The sequence below is a fragment of the Heterodontus francisci genome, unplaced genomic scaffold, assembly GCF_036365525.1.
Source record: "Heterodontus francisci isolate sHetFra1 unplaced genomic scaffold, sHetFra1.hap1 HAP1_SCAFFOLD_769, whole genome shotgun sequence".
NCBI classification, from domain to species: domain Eukaryota; kingdom Metazoa; phylum Chordata; class Chondrichthyes; order Heterodontiformes; family Heterodontidae; genus Heterodontus; species Heterodontus francisci.
This window is the reverse complement of record NW_027142097.1, coordinates 289434-314692: the sequence shown is the minus strand read 5'-3', so window position 1 is coordinate 314692 and position 25259 is coordinate 289434. Positions and strand designations below refer to the sequence as shown.

The 25259-nt window shown below is 51.5% G+C and overlaps 1 protein-coding gene across 1 annotated transcript in view; it reads right to left on the bottom strand.

Annotated features, from left to right (window-relative positions):
* Nucleotides 1-658: 658 nt before the first annotated feature.
* The window catches only part of LOC137366520 (exonuclease mut-7 homolog), a 282638-nt gene continuing 258037 nt past the window's right edge, over nt 659-25259 (bottom strand). Inside the window, exons 11-12 of the mRNA XM_068028316.1 lie at nt 23635-23728; nt 659-1534 (exon numbers count right to left, since the gene is read on the bottom strand). Coding sequence (XP_067884417.1) covers nt 1188-1534; nt 23635-23728 — 441 coding nt within the window. The 3' untranslated portion in view covers nt 659-1187. The remainder of the gene's footprint in view (nt 1535-23634; nt 23729-25259) is intronic.

The following is a 25259-nucleotide window of genomic DNA, read 5'->3' as shown; positions in this document are numbered from 1 at the left end:
GTGAACAAGGATTCACAAAGGGGGAGCTCAAAACACAGTGTGTTTAAAATTAAACCCTGTTACAATAAGACCAGGTGAAGACAGCAAGAGACCCCTAGACATATTGCTCACCTGGTCGTAACAATGGCATTAGATTGGCTATACGCTTTATATACAGCCCCCATGCCCATGGCTGAGTCAATAACTTAGTCAAAGGTTTGTGGTTCAACATGTCAGTGCCTATTCCTGGCAGTTCCACGTGCACTGAGTCTCACTGGGGAACATTTCCAGACACTGACCCATGCTAGTTTGTATGTTTTGTTCCACACCAGGTGCATATATTAGCTGGAGTAGATGGGAAACAATCTCTTGTTCATTTTAAGGAATCTCGGAGAAGCTGTGTCTAGCCATCTTTCTGAACTTTGAGTGAATTTACAGTAATGAAGGAAACCTCCTGGCATACTACTGTAAAGCGGATGATTTTAGCATTAACAATGAGCTGGGGACTCCCTTGTCACTTTGTGCAGCAACATCAGAAGCTGTTCTTCTGAAGATATAACGTTCTTTACATCTGCTTAGGATTTTTCTAGAAATGTTTAACAGGGGAAATCTTCAGCAACACACATCGTTACATTGCAATAGATTCGCTTACTTCACCAGTAACAAGCAGTACAGCAGCTTTGCAACAGTCCATTTTATTGGTTTAAAATGTGATACAGCGTACCTCATAAAAAAGAACCACCTGAACTTTGCAGAACATCCAGCAGGAGACTGGGAGAATCCCTGTGGAATGTCATGGCCGTTGATTCAAAGCAGTCTTCGAGCCCATTAAAACAAAAGTTAAAACAATAGAGGAGTCCAGAGTAACATGCAGCAGCTTCAGAAGAGGATTGCATCTTCCTGCCTGCGATGGCAAGTAGTGGATCAGTGGGCTGGCAAGGGGTCGGATGGGGCGGGATGGTGCCATACATCAGCTGCTACAGGAAAGATTGGATGTAACCTAGGACCTTCCTGGAACCATGGTTCAGTCTGGCATCGACAGCGACTTTGTAGTAAAAGATGCAATGTGTGGAGAGAAGCAGAGAAATAAAACACCAAAACTAGGTAGTGACTCACTGACAAGGTACAGACTCATTTTCTCTGCCCAATTTAAGAATTGTATTGGCTTTCAGATGGAGATTAAACATCAAGTGCAGCATTAAGACCTGTTACAAATGGTAAAATGTTACATCGTCAGCGACATGCAGCACCTCTTGGAACTGGGACACCACTCGGTTAAAGTGAGAACCCTCCCAGAACACTTTGCCACATGATGTGCAGCAGTAAAACATGTCGACCGTGTCCAGGATCCCCGGGGGAATGGCCTCTACCTGCAAGGTTGCACCACTTGTAAACCTCAGTGTCTTCATGTTGAGTCGTGATCTCTCTGCCCAGTGACAGTTGGGATTGTAGGAGCAGCTGCCAGCACTCTGACCCAAGGAGCTCCCCAGTTCTGCCTGCGAAGGCACCCTGGGCTGGTCTGTACTGGGGAACCTTCTCATTGTCGTTGAAGAATCTGGAAAGAAGAGCACGAGAAAATAAGGGAAAAGATTGGAGAGTTGGGATTCTCATACCTCTGCACTGTTTGACACAGCAGCCTCACGCCTGCTCCCAAGTCTTACACTTTAAAACTGAGAGCCCAAATAAATAATATTGAGGGCACTGGGTATATTGCACTGGTGCAAGTGAATCAGTTGGAGTGCCCGGGCCAGTCTGTATTTGCTTTCATGCTATTCTGCTGAGTATTACAGGGAACAGTTTGCTTTGTATATTCCAAAACAATGGCACAGTATGGGACTGAACTAGGTGTGGTTCCTGGTCTCTGTGTATTTAGATGACCTCGGCTGGGTCAGTGATAGAGGCACTGTAGTTGGCCTCAGAGACACTGGGTTAGGGAGCAAGGCAGGGTTTGTGCTCCTGATCACTGTCCAGTGACCTCCGGGTTAGAGAGAGGGGAAATCAGCCAGGGTTCCTTCTCCTGATCACTGTCCAGTGATGCCTGGGTTAGAGAGAGGGGAAATCAGCCAGGGTTCCTGCTCCTGATCACTGTCCAGTAACCCCTGGGTTAGAGAGAAGGGGAATCAACTAGATTTCCTGTCCCTGATCACTACCTAGTGACTCATGCTGGAAACTGACCGGATGTGAACATCAGATGAGAATTAGGTTTGGATATGACACCTCCCCTGGATCAATAGCCTGCAAATGCTCACTTTCTGGGCAACCTGTGGCATTGAAGGATGCAGGACACCTGTGGGGCAGTAGCCCAGCAAGAGTCCTCTCCTTCCAGAGAGGAGGAGAGAATATCCCAGGGTGGGCACAGTCCCTCAAAGAGGGGAGAGAATACCTCAGGGTGGGCACAGTCCCTCAAAGAGGGGAGAGAATACCTCAGGGTGGGCACAGTCCCTCAATGGGGTAGAGAATACCCCAGGGTGGGCACAGTCCCTCAAAGAGGGGAGAGAATACCTCAGGGTGGGCACAGTCCCTCAAAGAGGGGAGAGAATACCTCAGGGTGGGCACAGTCCCTCAATGGGGTAGAGAATACCCCAGGGTGGGCACAGTCCCTCAAAGAGGGGAGAGAATACCTCAGGGTGGGCACAGTCCCTCAAAGAGGGGAGAGAATACCCAGCCTGAGTGGGCACAGTCCCTCATTGAGGGGAGAGAACACCCCAGGGTGGGCACAGTCCCTCAAAGAGGGAAGAGAATACCTCAGGGTGAGCACAGTCCCTCAAAGAGGGGAGAGAATACCTCAGGGTGGGCACAGTCCCTCATTGAGGGGAGAGAATACCTCAGGGTGGGCACAGTCCCTCAAAGAGGGGAGAGAATACCCAGGCTGAGTGGGCACAGTCCCTCATTGAGGGGAGAATACCGCAGGGTGGGCACAGTCCCTCAAAGAGGGGAGAGAATACCCCAGGGTGAGTACAGTCCCTCAAAGAGGGGAGAGAATATCCAGGCTGAGTGGGCACAGTCCCTCATTGAGGGGAGAGAATACCCCAGGGTGAGCACAGTCCCTCAAAGAGGGGAGAGAATACCTCAGGGTGGGCACAGTCCCTCATTGAGGGGAGAGAATACCTCAGGGTGGGCACAGTCCCTCAAAGAGGGGAGAGAATACCCAGGCTGAGTGGGCACAGTCCCTCATTGAGGGGAGAGAATACCCCAGGGTGGGCACAGTCCCTCAAAGAGGGGAGAGAATACCCCAGGGTGAGCACAGTCCCTCAAAGAGGGGAGAGAATATCCAGGCTGAGTGGGCACAGTCCCTCATTGAGGGGAGAGAATACCCCAGGGTGGGCACAGTCCCTCAAAGAGGGGAGAGAATACCTCAGGGTGAGCACAGTCCCTCAAAGAGGGGAGAGAATACCCAGGCTGAGTGGGCACAGTCCCTCATTGAGGGGAGAGAATACCCCAGGGTGGGCACAGTCCCTCAAAGAGGGGAGAGAATACCTCAGGGTGGGCACAGTCCCTCAAAGAGGGGAGAGAATACCCAGGCTGAGTGGGCACAGTCCCTCATGGATGGGAGAGAATACCCCAGGGTGGGCACAGTCCCTCAATGGGGTAGAGAATACCCCAGGGTGGGCACAGTCCCTCAAAGAGGGGAGAGAATACCCAGGCTGAGTGGGCACAGTCCCTCATTGAGGGGAGAGAATACCCCAGGGTGGGCACAGTCCCTCAAAGAGGGGAGAGAATACCTCAGGGTGGGCACAGTTCCTCAATGGGGGTAGAGAGTACCTAGGCTATTAACTTAACTGGTCTATAATTCCCTGGCTTCTCTATCTCCCCTTTCTTGTAGTGCAGAATGACATGCACAATTTTCCAATCTAAAGGAATGGTTCCTTAATTGAGAGAAGAGTTAGGGCATCTGCAATGTTCTCACCTACTGCCTTTAAAACCCTGGGATGGAAACCATCTGGTACTGAGGATTTGACACTCTTTAGCACTATTATTTTCTTCATTTCTGTTGTTTTACTTTTGTTAATTTTGCTGAGTCCCTGACCCTGATTCAATATTTACTTCCTTGAGATGTCTGGCATGCTGACCTCTTCCTCGACTGTCGATATGGACACAAAGCAATTACTCAGCATGTCCACCATTTCCTTAGTTTCATTGATTATACCACTATTACCGGTTTTCAAGGGGCCCATGTTCCTCCTGACCACCCTCTTTTTCCCAATGTAATTGTAAACAAAAATTGTGCTGATTTTGATAACTCCTTCAAGTTTCTTTTCATAGTCTTTCTTGAATTAGCTCTTACAGGCTGTTTTGCCACCCTTTGCTATTCTTTGTATCTTTTCCATTTGCCAGGATCCATGCTATTGTTCTTATGTTCTATTCAGCAGGTACAGTTTCTGCAATCCTCGTTCTCTATCTCACCTGGGTTCCCCTTATTCCATACGCTATCGGTCACACCAACCCCAGACTGAACCTGCTCCTCTCTAGGACTTGTGGCTGAAATCTGGAGCAAACTGTTCAGGTACTGATTACCTTCCCTCACGTGTTGTGGTGTCTCCAAAACTGCACTCCAGCTCCATGACTCTGAGCTGGAGAGATTCAGGACGGAGACATCTACTGGAGATGTGTTCGTTTGGCACAGTCTCATTGACCACAAACTCCCGCACACTGCAGTCCAGACACACAACCTGCCCTGTCATATCTTAGTCTAGATTATTTAAATTCTTTATTTCTACTTTACAGTGTGTTGTATTGTTTTATTTTTCTATCCACTAACTTGCACTAAGCATTAAACACTGGACAAAAGTTTAAAATCTTATTCCCTCACACCTACACAAAAGAATACACGTATTGGAGCCAAAAAAGTAGCACCTCCTTCCCCCTCTGCACAAAGTTCCCACTCTCACCAAATTTCTTACTTTTGCTGCATGCTTTTCACAACCTCTCTGTGTGTTAGCAGACACTTCTTACTTTATACAACTTTTGAACTACACTTAAGATACAAGTGGAGATAATTTTGGTCCTGTTATCCTGTTACCTGTTCCTGTCTTCCCCCTTGATGTGCAGGGGCACATTTCTCAGATTGAAGAGGAGAAAACCAGCCTGTGCTCTTATCCCAGGTCATCTTCCCTGGAAAGTGCAGGAGTGCGAGGTCAGAGAAGAGCAGGCGTGGCCCTGTGGTGATGTCCCTTATGTTAGAATAGTCTGACGATGCATATTTGACTGAAGCAAGGAGGATTACTAACAACTGGCACTACAGCCCGGCACAAGTGAAAAGTTGGGCAGAGAAAGGTGGGGAAATAAAAGGAGCTGCTGGTGAGACTAGCAGTCCATGCCTGCAGCTATAGGTAGATAGGATCCGGAAGTGGGGGGTTTTCAAGGGTTTCACAAGGAGTGTTCTGTAATGTGTCTGAATGAGGTGTAGGGGCACAGAGAGAAACATGCACAACATACAGCAGATGCTCCAGAGAGTGCAGAGACCAATGCTCCTATTTATGATTCAATGCAGCTCACTAGAATTAGAAGGTAAAGCATGAGGGACGAGTTTGGGAGCAACTCTGACACATGTATCTATCCAGGAATTTGGAGAGGTTCCTGCTCACGTAATATGAACTCGACTTAAAGGAATGCTCTGTGCAAAATGACACACCTTTACTATTAGTGGAAGTGCCTGTGAAATTTTTGTGGTTTTACAGGGTGGTGAGAGAATGCAGCAGACGAGTACAGTCAGTACACAATGTTCCTTCCCATGCCAGTCTCCGACACTGAAGAACAGCAGCCCCTCATAAACACAGTAGAGCCTCCTGTTAATAACTTCTCTATTAACTACACTTCTGTCAGTATTGTCACATCGTGCTGGGGATCTACAATGTTTCTCTGACTACAGTGTGCAAGAACAAACAATGGCGGTGCGCTACCCCAGCATGCACGGCGGCCATGCAAGGCCCCTGTTAAGAGTACAAGACATCCAGACAAACCCCACAGGTAGTCTGAGATGAGAGAAGGAGAAATAAAGAAATTAGAGAAAATACAGGGAAAGTACCAGGAAAACAGCACTGTAGGCGATCTGGCCAGTGCTGCTGTCTAGAAAATACATCCTATAATCCTCTTCATACCCCTTTCTCTTCAATCTGCTGATGGATTAAGTTCTGAACGAGAGCCTGAACTGACCACATATTCATCAGCCTCCGTTTAAGTCGTTAAATCTACACAATCTATTCAGTTTCCATCTCCTGAATACGTGCCTGTGTCCTCTGGTGGTATCTGTGATTCTAAGAAAAATGTTGATGTTAATGTGTCTCTGTACTGTATAGGATTCTGACTCCTTCTAGAGGATCATCTCCTGAACACACTCCTCAGCTGTGTAAACATTCTCAATTTTTCCAGCCCCTCCCAATAACTCTAACTGTCTGCTTAGTTGCCCTCAGGTGACACTCGCTGGATGTTCTTATAAGTAAGGGCCCAGAATTGGATGCAGTCCAAGAGGAGGGGCGGCACCTGCACTCTGTACAAACTCAGTAACTTGCTGAGATCTGGGCTCAAACCCGAGGCCTATGTCGTGCAGGGTCTTATTGGCTCTCTTTACTGCTACTGCACTCTGTGCTGATGTGTCCAGTGATCTGTCCAATGGGACTGACGACCACTGCAGGACCGTTTCAAAGGAACTCACCTGCACTCTCACTGGGGTACAGTTCCACAGACACTGACTCTCACTGGGGTACAGTTCCACAGGCACTGACTCTCACTGGGATACAGTTCCACAGACACTGACCCTCACTGGGGTACAGTTCCACAGACACTGACCCTCACTGGGGTACAGTTCCACAGGCACTGACTCTCACTGGGATACAGTTCCACAGACATTGACCCTCACTGGGGTACAGTTCCATAGACACTGACTCTCACTGGGGTACAGTTCCACAGGCACTGACTCTTATCGGGGTACAGTTCCAACAACACTGACCCTCACTGGGATACAGTTCTACAGACACATACCCTCACTGGGGTACAGTTCCACAGGCACTGACTCTTACTGGGCTAAAGTTCCACAGGCATTGACACGCACTGGGGTACAGTACCAACAACACTGGCCCTCACTGGGGTAAAGTTCCAACAACACTGACCCTCACTGGGGTACAGTTCCACAGGCACTGACTCTCACTGGGGTACAGTTCCACAGGCACTGACTCTCACTGAGGTACAGTTCCACAGGCACTGAAACTCATTGGGATACAGTTCCACAGGCACTGACACACACTGGGGTAATGTTCCACAGGCACTGACGCTCACTGAGGTACAGTTCCACATGCACTGACTCTCACTGGAGTACAGTTCCACAGACACTGACTCTCACTCGGGTACAGTTCCACAGACAGTTACGCTCACTGGAGTACAGTTCCACAAGCACTGACTCGCACTGGGGTACAATTCCACAGACACTGACTCTCTCTGGGGTACAGTTCCATAGGGACTGACTCTCACTGGGGCACAGTTCCACAGGCACTGACTCTCACTGGGATATGTTCCACAGACACTGACTCTCACTGGAGTACAGTTCCACAGACACTGACTCTCACTGGGGCACAGTTCCACAGACACTGACTCTCTCTGGGGTACAGTTCCACAGGCACTGACTCTCACTGGGGCACAGTTCCACAGGCACTGACTCTCACTGGGGCACAGTTCCACAGGCACTGACTCTCACTGGGGCACAGTTCCACAGGCACTGACTCTCACTGGGGCACAGTTCCACAGGCACTGACTCTCACTGGGGCACAGTTCCACAGGCACTGACTCTCACTGGAGCACAGTTCCACAGACAGTGACTCTCACTGGGGTACAGTTCCACAGACAGTGACTCTCACTGGGGTACAGTTCCACAGACAGTGACTTTCACTGGGGTACAGTTCCACAGACAGTGACTTTCACTGGGGTACAGTTCCACAGACAGTGACTCTCACTGGGGGACAGTTCCACAGACAGTGACTCTCACTGGGGGACAGTTCCACAGGCACTGACTCTCACTGGGGCACAGTTCCACAGGCACTGACTCTCACTGGGGCACAGTTCCACAGGCACTGACTCTCACTGGGGCACAGTTCCACAGGCACTGACTCTCACTGGGGCACAGTTCCACAGGCACTGACTCTCACTGGGGCACAGTTCCACAGGCACTGACTCTCACTGGGGTACAGTTCCACAGACACTGACTCGCACTGGGGTACAGTTCCACAGACACTGACTCGCACTGGGGTACAGTTCCACAGACACTGACTCTCACTGGGGCACAGTTCCACAGACACTGACTCTCACTGGGGCACAGTTCCACAGACACTGACTCTCTCTGGGGTACAGTTCCATAGGGACTGACTCTCACTGGGGCACAGTTCCACAGGCACTGACTCTCACTGGGATACAGTTCCACAGACAGTGACTTTCACTGGGGTACAGTTCCACAGACAGTTACTCTCACTGGGGTACAGTTCCACAGACAGTGACTCTCACTGGGGTACAGTTCCACAGACAGTGACTCTCACTGGGATATAGTTCCACAAGCACTGACTCGCACTGGGGTACAGTTCCACAGGCACTGACTGTCACTGGGGCACATTTCCACAGACACTGACTCTCACTGGGGTACAGTTGGTACATTTCCAGAGGCACTAACTCTAACTGAAGCAAAATTCCAGACAAAGTGCTGGAAATACTCAGCAGTCTGGTAGCATCTATGGAGAGAGAAACAGAGTTAACGTTTTAGGTCAATGATGTTTCATCAGAACTGGGAAAAGTTTGCAACGTAATAGGTTTTAAGCAAGTGAAAGCGGGAAGTGTAGAAAAAGAACAAAAGGGAATGTCCGTGATCGGGTGGAAGACAGGAAAGATTAAATGACAAAAGAGTTGGTGCAGGGAGAGGTACTGGAACAAATAAAAGAACCAAAGATGTGTCTGGAGAAGATGTGAATAGCAGAATGATGAACAGCTGCTGCCCGAAAGCAAAAACAATAGAAAAACAAGAGTAAAACCAAAACCTGCAAAGAAAAAGGAAACAAAAAGGGGGCAGAGATTACGGACTGAAATTTTTGAACTCAAATGTTGAGTCCAGAAGGCTGTAAAGTTCCTAATCAAAAGATGAGGCTCTGTTCCTTGAGGTTACGTTGAGCTTCACAGAACACTGCAGGAGGTCGAGGACAGAAAGGTCAGTGTGGGAGCAAGGTGCAGAATTAAAATGACAGGCGATCAGAAGCTTGGGGTCATGCTCGCAGACTGACTGGTGGAGTTCCACAAAGCGGTTACCCAATCTGTGTTTGGTCTTCCCAGAGTAGAAGAGACCACATTATGAGCAGCGAACACAATGTACTAAACTGAAAGAAGTATACGTAAATTGCTGTTTCACCAGGAAGGAGTTTTTGAGGCTTTGGGCGGTGGGAAGAGAGGAGATAAAAGGGCAGGTGTCGCACCTCATGTGCTTGCGTGGAAGGTGCCTTAGAAAGGGGAGGTGTTGGTGGTGACTGAGAAGGAGGAAACGGTCCTTTTGGAATGCTGAAAGGGGAGGGAGGGGGAAGATGTGTTTGGTGGTGGCATCACGCTGGAGGTGGCGGAATTGGCGGAGGATGATCAATTGAATATGGAGGCTGGTGGAGTGAAAGGTAAGGACAAGGGGAACCTTATCATGGTTTTGGGAGGGAGGGGAAGGGGTGAGAGAAGAGGTGCAGAAAATGGTACAGACATGGCCGAGGAGGAGAATCCTCACTTGAGGAAAAAGGAAGACATATCGAAAGTGCCATTCTCATTGACGGAAAGATGAGAAATAGAGGACATTGATTTAAGGTGAATGGCAAAAGAACCAAAGGGGACATGAGAAAAAGCTTTTTTTTCTGAAGAGAAAAGATTTGCAGAGCTACGGGGAAAGGGTAGGGGAGTGGGGCTAGCTGAGTTGCTCTTGCAGAGAGCCAGCATGGACATGACATGTCCTGGATAACCATGTGTGCAGAAAATGTCATCAGTTGCAGCAGCTCATGCTCTGGGTTTTGGAACTTGAGCAACAGCTGGCACTGCATCCGTGAGCTTGAGAGTGGATAGCACTTTTATAGATGTAGGCAACCCTCAGCTTAAGAGTATGCAGGCAGAGAGGGAGTGAGTGACCATCAGGCAGTCAAAAAGGTAATGCAGGTGTCCCCTGAGTGCATCTCACTCCCCGACAGGTATTCAGTTCTGAATACTGAGGGAAGTGATGGTTCATCTGGGGAGTGCAGCCAGAGCTGAGGCCATGGCACCACGGGTGGCTCAGCTACACAGGGAGCACAAGGAAGACTGGAAGAGCGATAGTGATAGGAGATTCAACAGGCGTTTCTGTGGCCGCAGACATGAGTCCAGGATGGTGTGTTGCCTCCCTGGTGCCAGGGTCAAGGATGTCACTGAACGGCTGCAGAGCACCCCGAGGGGGGAGGGTGAACAGTTAGCGTCATGGTCCACATTGGTACCAACGACATAGGTAGGAAGAGGTATATGGATCTTCAGTCAGAGTTTAGGGAGTTAGGTATTAAATTAGCAAGCAGGATCTCAAAAGTAGTAATCTTCAGATTACTCCCGGTACCATGTGAAAGTGAGTATAGAAATAGGAGGATACAGCAGATGAATACGTGGCTGGAAAGATGGTGCAGGAGGGAGGGCTTTAGATTCTTGGGATACTGGACCCAGTCCTGGAGGAGGTTGCATGTTGAATCTCCTATCACTATCGCTCTTCCAGTCTTCCTTGTGCTCCCTGTGCAGCTGAGCCACCCGTGGTGCCATGGCCTTGGCTCTGGCTGCACTCCCCAGATGAACCACCACTTTCCTCAGTATTCAGAACTGAATACCTGTCAGGCTGCACCTAGACAGAGCTGGGACAAATTTTCTTGTGGGGTGATTTCTTAGTGCTATTGGAAAGGTTTTAAACTAACTTGGCAGGGGTGTGGGAACCAGGAGATAATAGAAGAGAGGAGCACCATGGTGCATAGAGAATTCGGAGAGACAGATTATGCTAGAGTAGGAAATAGTAAAGTAATAGGTGGGGTCAGAGTAAGAGGGAAAGTAATAAAGTCTAAATTAGAGTTACTTTGCATGTATGTGAATGTGCAGAGTAGGTAAATAAGGTTGGTGAGTTGCAGGCGCAGATAGCCACATCGAAGTATGATGTTGTGGCAAAACAGAGACCTGACTCAAAGAAGGGCAGGACTGGGTGCTAAATATTCTTGGATACTCAGGGAAGATAGGAAAGTGGGAGGGGTGGCAGTACTGATTAAGGGGAACACTGCAGTACTGGAGATGTCCCAGAGGGGTCAAGGACAGAATCTATTTGGCTAGGGCTGAGGAACAAAAATGTGCAATTACATTGCTCGGTGCAGTCAATAGGCCACCAACTAACGAGAAAGATATAGAGGGACAAATTTGCAAGGAAATTACAGAAAGGTGCAGGAATAATAGAGTAGTTATAATGGGGTCCTTAATTATCCGAATATCAACAGTGATACGAGTAGTGTAAAGGGCAGAGAAGGGCATGAGTTCCTAGAGTGGGTTCAGGAGAATTTTCTACAGCAGTATGCTTCCAGTCCAATGAGAAAGGAGGCACTGGTAGACCTGGTTCTTGGGAATGAGGCGGGCCAAGTAGATCAAGTGTCAGTGAGGGAACAATTAGGGGACAGTATCATAAGGTTTAGGCTGACTATGGAAAAGAACAAGGAACAATCCAGAGTAAGAATAATTAACTGGGGGAAAGCCAACTTCAATGGGGTAAGAATGGATCTGGCCCAGATAATCAAAGGTTGGCAGGTAAAACGGTAACTGAACAATGGGCTGCCTTTAATGAGATATTTTGGGCACAGTCAAGGTATATTCCCACAAAGGGGAAAGCTCCCTGGATGACGAAAGAGATGGAGATTAAGAAGAAGAAAAAGTGTGCTCTTGACAGATGACAGGTGGATAATACAATTGAGAACCGGCTGAATATAGAAGGTTCAGAGGGAAAGTGAAAGAGCAAATAAAAGCAAAGAGAGACGGCAGCGAATACAAAAGGGAATGCAAAAGGCTTCTATAGGCATATAAATAGTAAAAGGGCGGTAAAAGGAGGAGTGGGGTCGATTAAGGGCCAAAAAGGGGATTTACACATGGAGGCAGGGGGCATGGCTGAGATATTAAATGAATACTTTGCATCTGGCTTACTAAGGAAGATGCTGCTGCACAGGTCATGGTGAAAGAGGAGGTAATTCAGACACTTTAAGGGTTTAAAATTGATAAGGAGGAGATCTTGGATATGCAAACTGTACTTAAAGTTGATAAGGCACCAGGACCGGATAAGATACATCCAAGGATGACTGAGGGAAGTGAGCGTTGAAATTGCAGAGGCATAGCCCATAATTTTCCATTCTTCCTTAGATTCAGGGGTGGAACCAGAGGAATGGAGATTTGCAAATGTTACACTTTTGTTCAAAAAAGTGTTCAAAGATAAGCCCAACAACTACACGCCAGTCAGTTTAACTTGGTGTGGGTAAGCTTCTAGAAATGATAATTCGGGACAAAATTAATAGTCAATTAGGGAAATGAGGGTTAATTAGGGAAAGCCAGCATGAATTTGTGAAGGGCAAATCATGTTTAACTAACTTGCTGGAGTTTTTTAATGAGGTAACAGAGCAGGTTCACCAGGGTAATGCTGATTTGGTTCCAAAAAGCATTTGATACAGTGCTGCACAACAGACTTGTGAGCAAAGTTATAGCTCATGGAATAAAAGGAACGGTAGCAACATGGATATGAAATTGGCTGAGTGACAGGAAACAAAGAGTAGTGGTCAATGGATATTTTGCAGACTGGAGGAAGGTTTGTAGTGGAGTTACCCAAGGGTTGGTGTTAGGACTCTTGCTCTTCCTGATAATGACCATGGTGTACAGGGCACAATTTCAAAATCTGCAGATGATATGAAACTTGGAAACATTGTGAACTGTGAGGAGGATAGTGTAGAAATTTAAAAGGACCTTGAATCGGTGGACAAGTGACAGATGAAATTTAATGCATTGAAGTGATTCATTTTGGCAGACAGAATGCAGAGAGACAATATAAAACGAAGGGTACAATTCGAAAGGTGGTGGTGGGGGGGGGGGGGGGGGGGGCACGAAGGAGCACATGGACCTGGGTATATATGTACATAAATCATTGAAGGTGATAGGGCATGTTGAGAGAGCGGTTAATAGAGCATACAGCATCCTCGGCTTCATTAGTAGAGTCAGAGAGTACAAAAGCAAGGAAGTTATGCTAAACTTGTATAAAACACTAGTTTGGCTCAACTGGAGTATTATGTCCAGTTCTGGGTGCCACACTTTAGGGAAGATGTGAAGGCACTGGAGAGAGTGCAAGCGATGCCCACATCACATGAATGAATAAATTAAAAAAAAGTAACAGCAGGGAGAGAGGCAGTTACACTAGACTGGGGCAGTTACAGCAGAGAGAAGGGGGCAGGAGAGGCAGAGAGAGAGGGCAGTAACAGCAGAGAGAGGGGCAATTACAGCAGACAGAGAGGCAGCTACACTAGATAGAGCAGGTTACAGTAGAGGGGCAGGAGAGGCCGTTATAGCAGAGAGAGGGGCAGTTACAGTAGAGAGAGGCAGTTACAGCAGAGAGAGGGGCAGTTACAGCAGAGAGAGGGGCAGTTACAGCAGAGAGAGGGGCAGTTACAGCAGAGAGAGGGGCAGTTACAGCAGAGAGAGGGGCAGTTACAGCAGATAGAGGGGCAGTTACAGCAGAGAGAGGGGCAGTTACAGCAGAGAGAGGGGCAGTTACAACAGAGAGAGGCAGTTACAGCAGAGAGAGGCAGTTACAGCAGAGAGAGGGGCAGTTACAGCAGAGAGAGGGGCAGTTACAGCAGAGAGAGGGGCAGTTACAGCAGAGAGAGGCAGTTACAGCAGAGAGAGGGGCAGTTACAGCAGAGAGAGGGGCAGTTACAGCAGAGAGAGGGGCAGTTATACTAGAGAGGGGCAGTTACACCAGAGAGGGGCAGTTACATTAGAGAGGGGCAGTTACATTAGAGAGGGGCAGTTACACTAGAGAGGGGCAGTTTTAGCAGGGAGAGGGGCAGGAGAGGCAGTTACAGCAGAGAGAGGGGCAGTTACAGCAGAGAGAGGGGGCAGTTACAGCAGAGAGAGGGGGCAGTTACAGCAGAGAGAGGGGCAGTTACAGCAGAGAGAGGGACAGCTACAGCAGAGAGAGGGACAGTTACAGCAGAGAGAGGGGCACTTACAGCAGAGAGAGGGGCACTTACAGCAGAGAGAGGGGCACTTACAGCAGAGAGAGGGGCACTTACAGCAGAGAGAGGGGCACTTACAGCAGAGAGAGGGGCACTTACAGCAGAGAGAGGGGCACTTACAGCAGAGAGAGGGGCACTTACAGCAGAGAGAGGGGCACTTACAGCAGAGAGAGGGGCACTTACAGCAGAGAGAGGGGCACTTACAGCAGAGAGAGGGGCACTTACAGCAGAGAGAGGGGCACTTACAGCAGAGAGAGGGGGCAGTTACAGCAGAGAGAGGGGGCAGTTACAGCAGAGAGAGGGGCAGTTACAGCAGAGAGAGGGGCAGTTACAGCAGAGAGAGGGACAGTTACAGCAGAAAGAGAGGTAGTTATACTAGAGAGAGACAGTTACACCAGAGAGGGGCAGTTACATTAGAGAGGGGCAGTTACATTAGAGAGGGGCAGTTTTAGCAGGGAGAGGGGCAGTTTTAGCAGGGAGAGGGGCAGTTTTAGCAGGGAGAGGGGCAGGAGAGGCAGTTACAGCACAGACAGGGGCAGTTGCAGCAGAGAGAGGGGCAGAAAAGGCAGAGAGAGGGGCGGTTACAGCAGAGAGAGGGGGCGGTTACAGCAAAGAGAGGGGGCGGTTACAGCAAAGAGAGGGGCAGTTGCAGCAGAGAGAGGGGCAGGAGAGGCAGTTACAGCGGAGAGGGGCAGTTACAGGAGAGGGGCAGTTACAGGAGAGAGAAGGGGGGTTACAGGAGAGAGAAGGGGGGTTACAGGAGAGAGAAGGGCTGTTACAGGAGAGAGAAGGGCTGTTACAGGAGAGAGAAGGGCTGTTACAGGAGAGAGAAGGGCTGTTACAGGAGAGAGAAGGGCTGTTACAGCAGAGAGAAGGGCTGTTACAGCAGAGAGAAGGGCTGTTACAGCAGAGAGAAGGGCTGTTACAGCAGAGAGAAGGGCTGTTACAGCAGAGAGAAGGGCAGTTACAGCAGAGAGAAGGGGAGTTACAGCAGAGAGAAGGGCAGTTACAGCAGAGAGAAGGGCAGTTACAGCAGAGAGAAGGGCAGTTACAGCAGAGAGAAGGGCAGTTACAGCAGAGAGAAGGGCAGTTACAGCAGAGAGAAGGGCAGTTACAGCAGAGAGAAGGGCAGTTACAGCAGAGAGAAGAGCAGTTACAGCTGAGAGAAGGGCAGTTACAGCAGAGAGAAGGGCAGTTACAGCAGAGAGAAGGGCAGTTACAGCAGAGAGAAGGGCAGTTACAGCAGAGAGAAGGGCAGTTACAGCAGAGAGAAGGGCAGTTACAGCAGAGAGAAGGGCAGTTACAGCAGAGAGAAGGGCAGTTACAGCAGAGAGAAGGGCAGTTACAGCAGAGAGAAGGGCAGTTACAGCAGAGAGAAGGGCAGTTGCAGCAGAGAGAGGGACAGTTACAGCAGAGAGAGGGGCAGTTGCTGCAGAGAGAGGGGCAGTTGCTGCAGAGAGAGGGGCAGTTGCTGCAGAGAGAGGGGCAGTTGCTGCAGAGAGAGGGGCAGTTGCTGCAGAGAGAGGGGCAGTTGCTGCAGAGAGAGGGGCAGTTGCTGTAGAGAGAGGGGCAGTTGCTGTAGAGAGAGGGGCAGTTGCTGTAGAGAGAGGGGCAGTTGCTGTAGAGAGAGGGGCAGTTGCTGCAGAGAGAGAGGCAGTAGAGGCAGTTACAGCAGAGAGAGGGGCAATTACAGCGGAGAGTGGGGCAGTTACAGCAGAGAGAGACAGTTTCAGCAGGGAGAGGGGCAGATACAGCAGAAAGAAAGGCAGTTACAACAGAGAGAGGCAGTTACAACAGAAAGAGGTAGTTACAACAGAAAGAGGTAGTTACAACAGAGAGAGGCAGTTACAGCAGAAAAAGGGACAGTTACAGCAGAAAAAGGGACAGTTACAGCAGAGAGAGCGGGAAAGTTACAGCAGAGAGAAGGACAGTTACAGCAGAGAGAAGGACAGTTACAGCAGAGAGAGGGGCAGTTACAGTAGAGAGGGGGCAATTACAGCAGAGAGAGGGGGAGTTACAACAGAGAGAGGGGGGCAGTTACAGCAGAGAGAGGGGGGCATTTACAGCAGAGAGAGGGGGGCAGTTACAGCAGAGAGAGGGGGTCAGTTACAGCAGAGAGAGGGGGGCAGTTACAGCAGAGAGAGGGGGGCAGTTACAGCAGAGAGAGGGAGGCAGTTACAGCAGAGAGAGGGAGGCAGTTACAGCAGAGAGAGGGAGGCAGTTACAGCAGAGAGAGGGAGGCAGTTGCAGCAGTTACAGGAGAGAGGGGCAGTTTGATTAGAGAGAGGGGCAGTTACAGCAGAGACAGGGGCAGGAGAGGCAGTTGCAGCAGAGAGAGGGGCAGTTGCAGCAGAGAGAGGGGCAGTTGCAGCAGAGAGAGGGGCAGTTGCAGCAGAGAGAGGGGCAGTTGCAGCAGAGAGAGGGGCAGTTGCAGAAGAGAGAGGGGCAGTTGCAGCAGAGAGAGGGGCAGTTGCAGCAGAGAGAGGGGCAGTTGCAGCAGAGAGAGGGGCAGTTACAGCAGAGAGGGGGCAATTACAGCAGAGAGAGGGGGGCAGTTACAACAGAGAGAGGGGGGCAGTTACAGCAGAGAGAGAGGGACAGTTACAACAGAGAGAGGGGGAGTTGAGGCAGAGAGAGGGGGATTTGCGGCAGAGAGAGGGACAGTTGCGGCAGAGAGAAGGACAGTTGCGGCAGAGAGAAGGACAGTTGCGGCAGAGAGAAGGACAGTTACAACAGAGAGAGGGGGAGTTGAGGCAGAGAGAGGGGGATTTGCGGCAGAGAGGGGGACAGTTGCGGCAGAGAGGGGGACAGTTGCGGCAGAGAGGGGGACAGTTGCGGCAGAGAGGGGGACAGTTGCGGCAGAGAGGGGGACAGTTGCGGCAGAGAGGGGGACAGTTGCGGCAGAGAGGGGGACAGTTGCGGCAGAGAGGGGGACAGTTGCGGCAGAGAGGGGGACAGTTGCGGCAGAGAGGGGGACAGTTGCGGCAGAGAGGGGGACAGTTGCGGCAGAGAGGGGGACAGTTGCGGCAGAGAGAGGGACAGTTGCGGCAGAGAGAGGGACAGTTGCGGCAGAGAGAGGGACAGTTGCGGCAGAGAGAGGGACAGTTGCGGCAGAGAGAGGGACAGTTGCGGCAGAGAGGGGGACAGTTGCGGCAGAGAGGGGGACAGTTGCGGCAGAGAGGGGGACAGTTGCGGCAGAGAGGGGGACAGTTGCGGCAGAGAGGGGGACAGTTGCGGCAGAGAGGGGGACAGTTGCGGCAGAGAGGGGGACAGTTGCGGCAGAGAGGGGGACAGTTGCGGCAGAGAGGGGGACAGTTGCGGCAGAGAGGGGGACAGTTGCGGCAGAGAGGGGGACAGTTGCGGCAGAGAGGGGGACAGTTGCGGCAGAGAGGGGGACAGTTGCGGCAGAGAGGGGGACAGTTGCGGCAGAGAGGGGGACAGTTGCGGCAGAGAGGGGGACAGTTGCGGCAGAGAGGGGGACAGTTGCGGCAGAGAGGGGGACAGTTGCGGCAGAGAGGGGGACAGTTGCGGCAGAGAGGGGGACAGTTGCGGCAGAGAGGGGGACAGTTGCGGCAGAGAGGGGGACAGTTGCGGCAGAGAGGGGGACAGTTGCGGCAGGGAGGGGGACAGTTGCGGCAGGGAGGGGGACAGTTGCGGCAGGGAGGGGGACAGTTGCGGCAGGGAGGGGGACAGTTGCGGCAGGGAGGGGGACAGTTGCGGCAGGGAGGGGGACAGTTGCGGCAGGGAGGGGGACAGTTGCGGCAGGGAGGGGGGACAGTTGCGGCAGGGAGGGGGACAGTTGCGGCAGAGAGGGGGACAGTTGCGGCAGAGAGGGGGACAGTTGCGGCAGAGAGGGGGACAGTTGCGGCAGAGAGGGGGACAGTTGCGGCAGAGAGGGGGACAGTTGCGGCAGAGAGGGGGACAGTTGCGGCAGAGAGGGGGACAGTTGCGGCAGAGAGGGGACAGTTGCGCAGAGAGGGGACAGTTGCGGCAGAGAGGGGGACAGTTGCGGCAGAGAGGGGGACAGTTGCGGCAGAGAGGGGGACAGTTGCGGCAGAGAGGGGGACAGTTGCGGCAGAGAGGGGGACAGTTGCGGCAGAGAGGGGGACAGTTGCGGCAGAGAGGGGGACAGTTGCGGCAGAGAGGGGGACAGTTGCGGCAGAGAGGGGGACAGTTGCGGCAGAGAGGGGGACAGTTACGGCAGAGAGGGGGACAGTTACGGCAGAGAGGGGGACAGTTACAGCAGAGAGAGGGACAGTTACAGCAGAGAGAGGGACAGTTACAGCAGAGAGAGGGACAGTTACAGCAGAGAGAGGGACAGTTACAGCAGAGAAAGGGACAGTTGCAGCAGAGAGGGGGACAGTTACAGCAGAGAGAGACGGACAGTTACAGCAGAGAGAGGGACAGTTACAGCAGAGAGAGGGACAGTTACAGCAGAGAGAGGGACAGTTACAGCAGAGAGAGGGACAGTTACAGCAGAGAGAGGGACAGTTACATCAGAGAGAGGGACAGTTACATCAGAGAGAGGGACAGTTGCAGCAGAGAGGGGGACAGTTACAGCAGAGAGAGGGACAGTTACAGCAGAGAGAGAGGGACAGTTACAGCAGAGAGAGGGACAGTTACAGCAGAGAGAGGGACAGTTACAGCAGAGAGAGGGACAGTTACATCAGAGAGAGGGACAGTTGCAGCAGAGAGGGGGACAGTTGCAGCAGAGAGGGGGACAGTTGCAGCAGAGAGGGGGACAGTTGCAGCAGAGAGGGGGACAGTTGCAGCAGAGAGGGGGACAGTTGCAGCAGAGAGAGGGACAGTTACAGCAGAGAGAGGGACAGTTACAGCAGAGAGAGGGACAGTTACAGCAGAGAGAGGGACAGTTACAGCAGAGAGAGGGACAGTTACAGCAGAGAGAGGGACAGTTACAGCAGAGAGAGAGGGACAGTTACAGCAGAGAGAGGGACAGTTACAGCAGAGAGAGGGGCAGTTACAGCAGAGAGAGGGGCAGTTACAGCAGAGAGAGGGGCAGTTACAGCAGAGAGAGGGGCAGTTACAGCAGAGAGAGGGGCAGTTACAGCAGAGAGAGGGGCAGTTACAGCAGAGAGAGGGACAGTTACAGCAGAGAGAGGGACAGTTACAGCAGAGAGAGGGACAGTTACAGCAGAGAGACGGACAGTTACAGCAGAGAGACGGACAGTTACAGCAGAGAGAGACGGACAGTTACAGCAGAGAGAGGGACAGTTGCAGCAGAGAGAGGGACAGTTGCAGCAGAGAGAGGGACAGTTGCAGCAGAGAGAGGGACAGTTGCAGCAGAGAGAGGGACAGTTGCAGCAGAGAGAGGGACAGTTGCAGCAGAGAGAGGGACAGTTGCAGCAGAGAGAGGGACAGTTGCAGCAGAGAGAGGGACAGTTGCAGCAGAGAGAGGGACAGTTACAGCAGAGAGAGGGACAGTTACAGCAGAGAGAGGGACAGTTACAGCAGAGAGAGGGACAGTTGCAGCAGACTGAGTATCATCTTTGGTGGAAATGAGGTTTTTAATTGGCTCGAGCTCACAAAGCAGTAAATCCCGTCATCATACATTATGGGATTGAGCCCAAGGCAACATTGGGAAAAAAAATAAACTGAGCGTTGGCCTCTGTTTTTAACATGGCTGAGATAAAACTATATTTCTTCCTCCCTCAAAGGCAGCTTTTTTTCAGAGCACAGTGAGTGGTTGGTGGATAGCAGCAAGTTCAGGAGTGTGCAAACAGATGAGAACCAGAGCTGAGGAGGCTGAGAGCAGCAGCCAGTGCAGATATTCCCAGCCCTTTCATGTGGTATTGTGGCTCTTTCCATGCGATTGCTTTTCATGTCAGTGAGACTGAGGTGGAGGTTCTCACGATTCTGCTCGGAACCACAGAAACACAACTCTCTGTGGCTGCAGATATCAACACAAACTTCATCTTACTGCCTGACAACTGGAACTAACCAGACCAGTCACAACTAGAAAGACAAATTAGAGATCTCACAGACCTACACAGCATAGAAAGATGCTATTCACCCATAGCCCTGTGCTCTTTCTCTCAGTTCCATTCACCTATTGCTCCGTGTCCCCTCGGATGGCTGTGTTTGTTGGAATCAAAGGCCTTTCCTGTTCCTAAATCTCCCCTGGTCCTGTGCTCTGCTCAGACTTGCGTCGAGGTACTATACCACTGGATTGGGAAAGAACCTCACAAAGGCGCAGAAATAAAATCAGAAGACTGCCGCTGTAGTGTGCAGCAATTCACACAGTCAAGCAGCACTGGTGACAAATGGTGAATGAGGTTTGGGTGCTGTCTGCAGCCAGTACAATATGTAACTCAATATGTGTCAGAAAGGGCCAAACTGGGGGAAATGGGTAATTTATGCTTGTATGGAGCATAAACACTGCCATTGATCAGTTGGGCCAAATGGTCTGTTTCTGCATTGTATAATTCAATGTATTTCTATGTATTTATTGAGGTGTTAGCACAACAGAACTCAGAGTGAAGCAGTGGGTTATCCATACATGATCAAAGAATACACTGGGGACTGGAGAGAATACAAAGCAATTTACTTTGATCCCAGGGATGAAAGGCTATATTTAATCAGGAGAGAGAGAAACTGTGTCTTTTCATTAGAACAGAGAAGATAGAGGAGATCTGTTGGAAGGGTTCAGAATGGCATTTTAATATGGTAAATAGGGACAAACTATGTCTACTTTGTGTGAAGTTGTCCTTTCTCAATTCTCAGTTTACTCCTTATTTCCTTGCCCTGTGGGAACAATTTCCCTCAACTGGTTTTCAACATTCTACCTTTCTGATTTGATTTACTCTTCCCTCTCAGGACACATTGACTGAGGATTGCGTCGTACCAATCTCAATCCCCAGTATTCTTCTGCAGGTGTCACTGGGCAGAAACTGCCAAAGCAAGAAACCCTGGTTGAAATTTCCCATTTCCACATCAGGCGTACTGAGGTCAGTTGCCGTGTCCCCACCGAAATCAGCTAACAGACCAGGCCGGGTCCTGGGCCTCAGCTGATAGACCAGGCCGGTGCCTGGGCCTCAGCTAACAGACCAGGCCGGGGCCTGGGTCTCAGCTAACAGACCAGGCCGGGGCCTGGGTCTCAGCCATCAGACCAGGCCGGGGCCTGGGTCTCAGCCATCAGACCAGGCCGGGGCCTGGGTCTCAGCCATCAGACCAGGCCGGGGCCTGGGTCTCAGCCATCAGACCAGGCCGGGGCCTGGGTCTCAGCCATCAGACCAGGCCGGGGCCTGGGTCTCAGCCATCAGACCAGGCCGGGGCCTGGGTCTCAGCCATCAGACCAGGCCGGGGCCTGGGTCTCAGCCATCAGACCAGGCCGGGGCCTGGGTCTCAGCCATCAGACCAGGCCGGGGCCTGGGTCTCAGCCATCAGACCAGGCCGGGGCCTGGGTCTCAGCCATCAGACCAGGCTGAGGTCTGGGTCTCAGCTAACAGACCAGACAAGAGCCTGGTGTTCTATTCACAATATATATTAATGATATCGATGAGGGAATTAAATGTAATATATCCAAGTTTGCAGACGACACAAAGTTGGGTGGGAGTGTGAGCTGTGAGGAGGATGCAGAGAAGCTCCAGTGTGATTTGGACAGGTTGAGTGAGTGGGCAAATACATGGCAGATGCAGTATAATGTGGATAAATGTGAGGTTATCCACTTTGGTGGCAACAACAGAAAGGCAGATTATCTGAACGGCGACAGGTTGGGAAAGGGGGAGGTGCAGCGAGACCTGGGTGTCCTTGTGCACCAGTCGCTGAAAGTAAGCATGCAGTTAAGAAGGCAAATGGTATGTTGGCCTTCAGGGCGAGAGGATTTGAGTACAGGAGCAAGGATGTCTTGTTGCAATTATACAAGGCCTTGGTGAGACCACATCTGGAATAGTGTGTGCAGTTTTGGTCTCCTTATCTGAGGAAGGATGTTCTTTCTATAGAGGGAGCGCAGCGAAGGTTCACCAGACTGACTCCTGGGATGGCAGACTGACGTATGGAGAGAGATTGGGTCGATTAGGCTTGTATTCGCTAGAGTTTCGAAGAATGAGAGGGAATCTCACAGAAACCTACAAAATTCTAACAGGACTGGACAGACTAGATGCAGGAAGGATATTCCCAATGGCGGAGCAGTCCAGGACCGGGGATCACAGACTAAGGATAAGGGGTAAGCCATTCAGGACTGAGATGAGGAGGGATTTCTTCTCCCAGAGAGTGGTGAACCTGTGGAATTCTCTAGCACAGAAAGCAGTTGAGGCCAAATCATTAAATATATTCAAGAAAGAGTTAGATATAGTTCTTGGGGCTAAAGGGATCAAGGGGTATGGGGAGAAAGCGGGAACAGGGTACTGAGTTTGGATGATCAGCCATGATCGTACTGAATGGTGGTGCAGGCTCGAGGGGCCGAATGGCCTACTGCTGCTCCTATTTTTCTATGCTCTATACAGCTCCCATGATGTAGCGTGGACGCTAATAGCATAGATCACACATCCCAGTGTCATAAAAAGTGTAGTGGGACTGGAATCAGGAGAGAGAGCACCTAACGGGGAATAAATGCATGATATGGGAGGTGCCTTTGGTGGGGTGTGAAACATTGAGTACAGTCAGTGACTCTCTGCTGTAGGAACTATACCCACCATCTTAAGCATACCTTCAGACATGGACCTTGGTTTGGTGATAGGAAACACAATCCTTCTGCTGTCATTTTGTTCCAGGATTAAATTTCTTGATCCTTTTGGAGACATACAACTTCCTTAAACCCCCCGTGGAAACCCCATGTCCACCCCCAACCCTAGGAAATCCCGTGTTCCCCATCCGATCCCAGGGAAACCCCATGTCCCCCTCCTCCAACCCCTGGGAAACCCCATGTCCCCCTCCTCCAACCCCTGGGAAACCCCATGTCCCCCTCCTCCAACTCCTGGGAAACCCCATGTTCCCCTCCTCCAACTCCTGGGAAACCCCATGTCCCCCTCCTCCAACCCCTGGGAAACCCCATGTCCCCCTCCTCCAACCCCTGGGAAACCCCATGTCCCTCTCCTCCAAACCCAGGGAAAACCCCATGTCTCCTTCCCACCCCCCAGCCTGCAACCCCCTGGGAAACCCCATTTGTCAACTTCCCAGAAACCTGGTGCTGTTCCCCCACAGAAACCCTGTGCCCCCCCTCCCACCCCAAGCTAAAACCCACAATTCCCGCGTCCCCCCCGCACTGCAGGAAACCCCCATGTCAACCCCCCACCTCTCCAGAAACCCTGTGTCACCCCAGTCCCCAGGAATCCTCTTGCGTTGATCCCCATCCCCCTGGAAAACCCCATGTCAGATCACCCCCCCCCCACTTCACTCCAGGAAACGTCACTTCACCAACCACCCCCCACCCACCGCTCTGGGTTACCTGAACTCTCTGTTCTTCCTGGGCCGGCGATTAACTTCACAGCTTGTACCATCTCATCCACTGGCAGCTTCAGGTACTCGGCCCCATTACAGACCTGGCAACACAGAGTGACAGATGGGGGTTATTCAGATTGAGAACTGGATGGGGACTCTTCCCTGCTGGCCACTGATATCCTGAGTGCACTGCCTGTGGTTAAACAGCCATGACATGAGGAGACAGGAGGTTATGTGCAATATATCCGTGATCCCATCTACATTCGGCCCCCGCAAGCAAACTGAGGAAATTAGCACCGAGATCAGCAGTGCCCAAGAAAATCATCCCTCAGTGAAATTGGGGAATTGGGGTGGGCCAAAGCCGGTGACAGGTTGATAGTGTCATTCAATGTGGGTGGTGTATAGTCAGGATGCGTCCAGATCCCTGCCTGCTTGATGGACATCATGCAATCTTTCCAGAAACATCTCTCATTTCCCAGATTCTTCCCGACTCAAAAGGAGATGAATTCTGGTGAAACAGAGTCCCAACAGGGGGCCCCCTGGTGAAACACAGTCCCAACAGGGGGCCCCCTGGTGAAACACAGTCCCAACAGGGGGCCCCCTGGTGAAACACAGTCCCAACGGGGGGGGGGGGGCCCTCGTGAAACACAGTCCCAACAGGGGGCCCCCTGGTGAAACACAGTCCCAACAGGGGAGCCCCCTGGTTGAAACACAGTCCCAACAGGGGGCCCCCTGGTGAAACACAGTCCCAACAGGGGGCCCCCTGGTGAAACACAGTCCCAACAGGGGGCCCCCTGGTGAAACACAGTCCCAACGGGGGGGGGGGCCCTCGTGAAACACAGTCCCAACAGGGGAGCCCCCTGGTTGAAACACAGTCCCAACAGGGGAGCCCCCTGGTTGAAACACAGTCCCAACAGGGGAGCCCCCTGGTTGAAACACAGTCCCAACAGGGGGCCCCCTGGTGAAACACAGTCCCAACAGGGGAGCCCCCTGGTTGAAACACAGTCCCAACAGGGGGCCCCCTGGTGAAACACAGTCCCAACAGGGGGCCCCCTGGTGAAACACAGTCCCAACAGGGGGCCCCCTGGTGAAACACAGTCCCAACGGGGGGGGGGGGCCCTCGTGAAACACAGTCCCAACAGGGGTGCCCCCTGGTGAAACACAGTCCCAACAGGGGAGCCCCCTGGTTGAAACACAGTCCCAACAGGGGAGCCCCCTGGTTGAAACACAGTCCCAACAGGGGAGCCCCCTGGTTGAAACACAGTCCCAACAGGGGAGCCCCCTGGTTGAAACACAGTCCCAACAGGGGAGCCCCCTGGTTGAAACACAGTCCCAACAGGGGAGCCCCCTGGTTGAAACACAGTCCCAACAGGGGAGCCCCCTGGTTGAAACACAGTCCCAACAGGGGAGCCCCCTGGTTGAAACACAGTCCCAACAGGGGAGCCCCCTGGTTGAAACACAGTCCCAACAGGGGAGCCCCCTGGTTGAAACACAGTCCCAACAGGGGAGCCCCCTGGTTGAAACACAGTCCCAACAGGGGAGCCCCCTGGTTGAAACACAGTCCCAACAGGGGAGCCCCCTGGTTGAAACACAGTCCCAACAGGGGAGCCCCCTGGTTGAAACACAGTCCCA